Raw genomic sequence first — 7,760 nt, 5'->3', positions numbered from 1 at the left:
TATCACCACATCTAATATTCCATAATATTTTTGAATATTAGGCTTGTTTTTTCTCAAAACAACAAAACTCGCTTCAAAATTGTTTCGAAGCATAATTTATTAGTTTTAAATAAAAATAGGTAGTGCAAATTACAATATAGTTCACTGTGAGTACTCGAATAAATAATTTAAACCACTTCCTCCTAAATCCTACCGTGCGATCGCGTCTCATCGTAGTTGGTAAAGTCGGGCAGCTGCTGGTTCTTGCTGTACGCCTCGCGGGCAATCGACTTGGTGAGCACCAGATCCGTCGCACCGTAGATCGATCCTCCCAGCCAGGCGGTAAAGTTGGCCTTCGCCGGTGGTTTGTGGAACTTGAACGTCTTGATGAAGAGCTTTTCCCGATACTGGTCCGATTGCAGAAGCGCCGCCAGTTCCTGCTTGAGACGCGCTGCCAGACCTAGGACCATTGTGGTACCGCCCACGAGAACCAGGTTTTCAGCGAGCGCTTTCCGCATGTCCTTGGGGCATTTCAAGATCGAATTCAGGATGATGTTTGCCAAGTTGAGGTGGTCGTTATCCTCGGGAAACAGTACTTCAAACGCGGTTTCCCGCAAAATTCCAGGAATTTTAATGATTTCATCTCCCTTAATCGGGTAGTCCACATCGGGGCAGGTTTCAAACTTTTCCTCGCTGCGCCACTTGCAGGCACGTTCCCTCGTAGTCACGAAGCACGTCCGCACCTTAATGTCCTCCACGACGTAATCTGTCAGCAGATGTTCCTCAACCCCGTTCAAAATCAACTCGCCCTTGATGTACTCATGAATCGCTTCCGCCGCCAAATTCTGCGCTTCAAACGCAAACACCGCTTGAACTCCGCTGTAAACCGGAACGACACTCGCCTCCTTGTACCCAACGTCCACCACCAGGGCGGTGTCCACGGCCAGCGTCGAAAGCACCACCAGATGCAACGGAACGTAGTAGATCGACGAAACGTCAAAGTGGCAAAACAGCGCCTTGGCCAGATTCTCCCGGATCTGCGTCGGGCAGAGCACCGACTCCACGATCACAATCTTGCGCTCTTTCGGACTGACCAGCACGTACTTGAAGAAGATCATCTTCAGAAACTCCACCAGCTGGTCGTACAGCTCGGACTCGTTGGCGTAATCGAACAGCTTCCTGTTCGGGGTTGTCCGGTTGGCACTCTTCGCCTTGTGGTCCAGCACCTCCGACGGGATGATGCTGCGGGGGTGGGGCTCACCGGCGTAACCGAGTCTGCAGAGAGGGGGAACGGTACATTTTAAGCAAAATTACAACTTCAAACTCGGCAGGCGGATACTCACTTGGTTAGGGCATGACCCATTTCCAGCACGATGGCCGGCTTTTCCTGCAGTACGGAATCGAAGAGGGGCATCTTGGCCACGTTTTCAATGTAATTTCGCACTTTTCACGGAGTTATACGCAGAAATTTAAGAATTTTCGATTTTAGTAACACGAAATTGAAACGATTTGGGAGATTGTGATCAAGGCTGTATATCAAAGGTACTCGTCATCTTGCTTTGCATTAGTGTGAGTGCATGACTCCGTGCCACTAAAACCAAAACAAACAGGTAGAAGGTAGAAAGCCATGGATTGTGATGACATCAGTAAACATTTTTTGCGATAACTGTCAAACGGGACAACAACAACAACAACAATATCGAGGGGTGCGTCGATGGTCAAAATTTGACTTCAGAGTAATTCTCTACACGCACATCCAGAATCATTAATATTTCTTCATGCTAACCTTACTGTTATGAAGCTCGGAAAGAACGCAAAAAAAAAACGCACAACGGTCAAGGAAAGGGTCATGATAAAATTTTTCTTAAGCGGTACGCGGCTGAAAAAAATACAGAAACGACGCATCGTCGCGTCGCGACGTTTCTTAGCGCGGTGCTTGTTTGCAATAAGGCTTTCTAGTCAAAAATTAACCAACACATTCAAAGTATGTTTACATGACAGCTGGACGTTTGTTTGCATCAGGTTTCCTATCTCTTTCTAGCAATTTTTTTTTTGTCGAGCGACTTCTAGCTGTTTTTTTTGACTGACTGCCCGATATGTCAGCCAACATACTTCTCAGGGCTGTGACAGCTACAGCTCGATCATTGTTTGCATCAGGAACTGTGACGAGGAGTTCGTCATTTTTGAGTTAAATTATATTTTTCTCACTGGGCCTAGAAAGCCTTATATGTATTGATAAAAAAAACTTATAATTTGGATTTCTGGCGTTTTTTTTAAGGTCCAATAAACCAAATTTTCAGTTTTTGCTTATTGGGTGTTTTTAATACCCCTGACTCAAGGCGGTTTCAAAAACACCCAAAAAGCAAAAACTGGAAATTTGGTTTATTGGACCTTTTTTTTAAAAAAAACTCCACATTTGCTTATTACATTTGCGACTGAAAACTACAAAATTCAATTTTGAAAACGGATATTGTTTATTGCTCGAAATTATGTAAACCGAAGGGAATCCCCCAAAAATATAATTTAATTGTCTGGAAGAAAAAAATTTTTTTTTTTTTCAATTATTCTCACGGTCCTATTTGACAGAAAAAGTCCTACTTGACAGCTCTTCCCAAGAGGACCATAGTTGATCCATCGAAAAGATTTTGTCTTGTCAATTTTGTTTGCATTAAAATAACAAAAAGTTATCAGAAATGGTTTTAAGCGCGTTTGAATCGTTGCACATATTTTAATTTTTTTAAACATAAAAATTTACTTAGGGCTTGAGGAAATAATGTAAACCAGAGAGAATCCTCCAAAAAATATCATTAAATTGTCTGAAAGAAAAAATGTTGAATAAAAAATCAAACAATTTGAAACTTTGAATCAGAAATATTTTTTCAAACATTTTTCAAATTTGATTGAATGATTTGAAAAAAAAATCTGAAATTTTAAATTTTTCAAATGAAGACGAACATACAAAAAAAAAAAGAAATGACAAAAAATAACTAAGAATATAAAAAAAAATGAAATCTAAAAAATGCAATATTGATAAAATCATAAATTCTGTAATCATATTTTCAAAAATGAAAAAAAAAAATCAAAAAATCTGAAATAAAATAATTAAAAGACTCAAAAATTAAAAAAGGTGCAGTGGTAATCCTACAGGCATAACCATCATGACGAAGAACTTCGGACACAAAAGTAAATGAAATTTTTATAGTTTTTTAATATTTACGTTTCTTTGCCACAAAATCAATCACGAAATAGTTATTTCGTAAGATCTATTATTTTTGCTCAAAGATGGTCTCATGGTATTTTGACGTTTGATAACGTTTAAAACCTTCAAACGCTTCTTCAGCTAATCATAATGGCAAAATTTTCGGGCCAGTTGATATGAAATCATTTCATCAATTCTCTGTTTCGGCACTTTCGGCAATGAACAATTTTCAAGTAATATTTTGCAAACAATAAAATTTATTACAAAGAGTAATTCAGAACCATGTGTTAAAGACACATCACACAAACCCTAGAGTTTGATACCCATATTGCCCCAAATCTTATGGTTCCGCAAATGTCCCCTTATCGGAACATCCCCGGGGCCTCCGGCCACTCCAGGTGGTGGCCACTACTGCCAAAATGTCAAATTTTATGTCCAGTATCAAAATCCCTAAAGTTTGATACCCATATTGCCCCAACTCTTATGGTTCCGCAAATGTCCCCTTATCGGAACATCCCCGGGGCCTGCGGCCACTCCAGGTGGTGGCCACTACTGCCAAAATGTCAAATTTCATGTCCAGTATCAAAATCCCTAAAGTTTGATACCCATATTGCCCCCACTCTTATGGTTCCGCAAATGTCCCCTTATCGGAACATCCCCGGGGCCTGCGGCCACTCCAGGTGGTGGCCACTACTGCCAAAATGTCAAATTTCATGTCCAGTATCAAAATACCTAAAGTTTGATACCCATATTGCCCCCACTCTTATGGTTCCGCAAAAGTCCCCTTATCGGAACATCCCTGGGGCCTGCGGCCACTCCAGGTGGTGGCCACTACTGCCAAAATGTCAAATTTCATGTCCAGTATCAAAATCCCTAAAGTTTGATACCCATATTGCCCCCACTCTTATGGTTCCGCAAATGTCCCCTTATCGGAACATCCTCGGGGCCTGCGGCCACTCCAGGTGGTGGCCACTACTGCCAAAATGTCAAATTTCATGTCCAGTATCAAAATCCCTAAAGTTTGATACCCATATTGCCCCCACTCTTATGGTTCCGCAAATGTCCCCTTATCGGAACATCCCCGGGGCCTGCGGCCACTCCAGGTGGTGGCCACTACTGCCAAAATGTCAAATTTCATGTCCAGTATCAAAATCCCTAAAGTTTGATACCCATATTGCCCCCACTCTTATGGATCCGCAAATGTCCCCTTATCGGAACATCCCCGGGGCCTGCGGCCACTCCAGGTGGTGGCCACTACTGCCAAAATGTCAAATTTCATGTCCAGTATCAAAATCCCTAAAGTTTGATACCCATATTGCCCCCACTCTTATGGTTCCGCAAATGTCCCCTTATCGGAACATCCCCGGGGCCTGCGGCCACTCCAGGTGGTGGCCACCACTTCCAAATTGTCAAATTTCATGTCCAGTATCAAAATCCCTAAAGTTTGATACCCATATTGCCCCCACTCTTATGGTTCCGCAAATGTCCCCTTATCGGAACATCCCCGGGGCCTGCGGCCACTCCAGGTGGTGGCCACTACTGCCAAAATGTCAAATTTCATGTCCAGTATCAAAATCCCTAAAGTTTGATACCCATATTGCCCCCACTCTTATGGTTCCGCAAATGTCCCCTTATCGGAACATCCCCGGGGCCTGCGGCCACTCCAGGTGGTGGCCACTACTGCCAAAATGTCAAATTTCATGTCCAGTATCAAAATCCCTAAAGTTTGATACCCATATTGCCCTCACTCTTATGGTTCCGCAAATGTCCCCTTATCGGAACATCCCCGGGGCCTGCGGCCACTCCAGGTGGTGGCCACTACTGCCAAAATGTCAAATTTCATGTCCAGTATCAAAATCCCTAAAGTTTGATACCCATATTGCCCCCACTCTTATGGTTCCGCAAATGTCCCCTTATCGGAACATCCCCGGGGCCTGCGGCCACTCCAGGTGGTGGCCACCACTGCCAAAATGTCAAATTTCATGTCCAGTATCAAAATCCCTAAAGTTTGATACCCATATTGCCCCCACTCTTATGGTTCCGCAAATGTCCCCTTATCGGAACATCCTCGGGGCCTGCGGCCACTCCAGGTGGTAGCCACTACTGCCAAAATGTCAAATTTCATGTCCAGTATCAAAATCCCTAAAGTTTGATACCCATATTGCCCCAACTCTTATGGTTCCGCAAATGTTATCGGAACATCCCCGGGGCCTGCGGCCACTCCAGGTGGCGGCCACTACTGCCAAAATGTCAAATTTCATGTCCAGTATCAAAATCCCTAAAGTTTGATACCCATATTGCCCCAACTCTTATGGTTCCGCAAATGTCCCCTTATCGGAACATCCCCGGGGCCTGCGGCTACTCCAGGTGGTGGCCACTACTGCCAAAATGTCAAATTTCATGTCCAGTATCAAAATCCCTAAAGTTTGATACCCATATTGCCCCCACTCTTATGGTTCCGCAAATGTCCCCTTATCGGAACATCCCCGGGGCCTGCGGCCACTCCAGGTGGTGGCCACTACTGCCAAAATGTCAAATTTCATGTCCAGTATCAAAATCCCTAAAGTTTGATACCCATATTGCCCCCACTCTTATGGTTCCGCAAATGTCCCCTTATCGGTACATCCCCGGGGCCTGCGGCCACTCCAGGTGGTGGCCACTACTGCCAAAATGTCAAATTTCATGTCCAGTATCAAAATCCCTAAAGTTTGATACCCATATTGCCCCCACTCTTATGGTTCCGCAAATGTCCCCTTATCGGAACATCCCCGGGGCCTGCGGCTACTCCAGGTGGTGGCCACTACTGCCAAAATGTCAAATTTCATGTCCAGTATCAAAATCCCTAAAGTTTGATACCCATATTGCCCCCACTCTTATGGTTCCGCAAATGTCCCCTTATCGGAACATCCCCGGGGCCTGCGGCCACTCCAGGTGGTGGCCACCACTGCCAAAATGTCAAATTTCATGTCCAGTATCAAAATCCCTAAAGTTTGATACCCATATTGCCCCCACTCTTATGGTTCCGCAAATGTCCCCTTATCGGAACATCCTCGGGGCCTGCGGCCACTCCAGGTGGTAGCCACTACTGCCAAAATGTCAAATTTCATGTCCAGTATCAAAATCCCTAAAGTTTGATACCCATATTGCCCCAACTCTTATGGTTCCGCAAATGTTATCGGAACATCCCCGGGGCCTGCGGCCACTCCATGTGGTGGCCACCACTGCCAAAATGTCAAATTTCATGTCCAGTATCAAAATCCCTAAAGTTTGATACCCATATTGCCCCCACTCTTATGGTTCCGCAAATGTCCCCTTATCGGAACATCCCCGGGGCCTGCGGCCACTCCAGGTGGTGGCCACCACTGCCAAAATGTCAAATTTCATGTCCAGTATCAAAATCCCTAAAGTTTGATACCCATATTGCCCCCACTCTTATGGTTCCGCAAATGTCCCCTTATCGGAACATCCCCGGGGCCTGCGGCTACTCCAGGTGGTGGCCACTACTGCCAAAATGTCAAATTTCATGTCCAGTATCAAAATCCCTAAAGTTTGATACCCATATTGCCCCCACTCTTATGGTTCCGCAAATGTCCCCTTATCGGAACATCCCCGGGGCCTGCGGCCACTCCAGGTGGTGGCCACCACTGCCAAAATGTCAAATTTCATGTCCAGTATCAAAATCCCTAAAGTTTGATACCCATATTGCCCCCACTCTTATGGTTCCGCAAATGTCCCCTTATCGGAACATCCTCGGGGCCTGCGGCCACTCCAGGTGGTAGCCACTACTGCCAAAATGTCAAATTTCATGTCCAGTATCAAAATCCCTAAAGTTTGATACCCATATTGCCCCAACTCTTATGGTTCCGCAAATGTTATCGGAACATCCCCGGGGCCTGCGGCCACTCCATGTGGTGGCCACCACTGCCAAAATGTCAAATTTCATGTCCAGTATCAAAATCCCTAAAGTTTGATACCCATATTGCCCCCACTCTTATGGTTCCGCAAATGTCCCCTTATCGGAACATCCCCGGGGCCTGTGGCCACTCCAGGTGGTGGCCACTACTGCCATAATGTCAAATTTCATGTCCAGTATCAAAATCCCTAAAGTTTGATACCCATATTGCCCCAACTCTTATGGTTCCGCAAATGTTCCCTTATCGGAGCATCCCCGGGGCCTGCGGCCACTCCAGGTGGCGGCCACTACTGCCAAAATGTCAAATTTCATGCCCAGTATCAAAATCCCTAAAGTTTGATACCCATATTGCCTCAACTCTTATGGTTCCGCAAATGTCCCCTTATCGGAACATCCCCGGGGCCTGCGGCCACTCCAGGTGGTGGCCACTACTGCCAAAATGTCAAATTTCATGTCCAGTATCAAAATCCCTAAAGTTTGATACCCATATTGCCCCCACTCTTATGGTTCCGCAAATGTCCCCTTATCGGAACACCCCCGGGGCCTGCGGCCACTCCATGTGGTGGCCACTACTGCCAAAATGTCAAATTTCATGTCCAGTATCAAAATCCCTAAAGTTTGATACCCATATTGCCCCCACTCTTATGGTTCCGCAAATGTCCCCTTATC

General features: G+C 45.2%; 2 protein-coding genes across 2 annotated transcripts in view; one reads left to right on the top strand and one right to left on the bottom strand.

The window, feature by feature from the left end:
- LOC120424431 (tyrosine-protein kinase receptor) overlaps positions 1-7,760 on the top strand; it is a 295,519-nt gene that overhangs the window by 29,496 nt on the left and 258,263 nt on the right. The gene's annotated exons all lie outside the window — the stretch shown is intronic.
- LOC120428138 (actin-related protein 10-like) lies at positions 80-1,496 on the bottom strand. Its single transcript, XM_039593123.2, has 2 exons — positions 1,323-1,496; positions 80-1,254 (listed from the first exon to the last, which is right to left on the bottom strand). Exons 1-2 carry the CDS (start codon positions 1,391-1,393, stop codon positions 183-185), a joined length of 1,143 nt encoding a protein of 380 aa, XP_039449057.1. The 5' UTR covers positions 1,394-1,496; the 3' UTR covers positions 80-182.

This window comes from Culex pipiens, chromosome 2, assembly GCF_016801865.2.
Source record: "Culex pipiens pallens isolate TS chromosome 2, TS_CPP_V2, whole genome shotgun sequence".
NCBI classification, from domain to species: domain Eukaryota; kingdom Metazoa; phylum Arthropoda; class Insecta; order Diptera; family Culicidae; genus Culex; species Culex pipiens.
Note: the sequence above shows the minus strand (reverse complement) of the source record. Positions and strands in the feature narration are given on the sequence as shown.

Bases quoted from the DNA above. Each gene is read 5' to 3' on its own strand.
- LOC120428138 (XM_039593123.2), bottom strand. From the start codon at position 1,393: ATGCCCCTCTTCGATTCCGTACTGCAGGAAAAGCCGGCCATCGTGCTG. The intron at 1,255-1,322 runs GTGAGTATCCGC...CCCTCTCTGCAG, and splicing joins ATGGGTCATGCCCTAACCAA to ACTCGGTTACGCCGGTGAGC.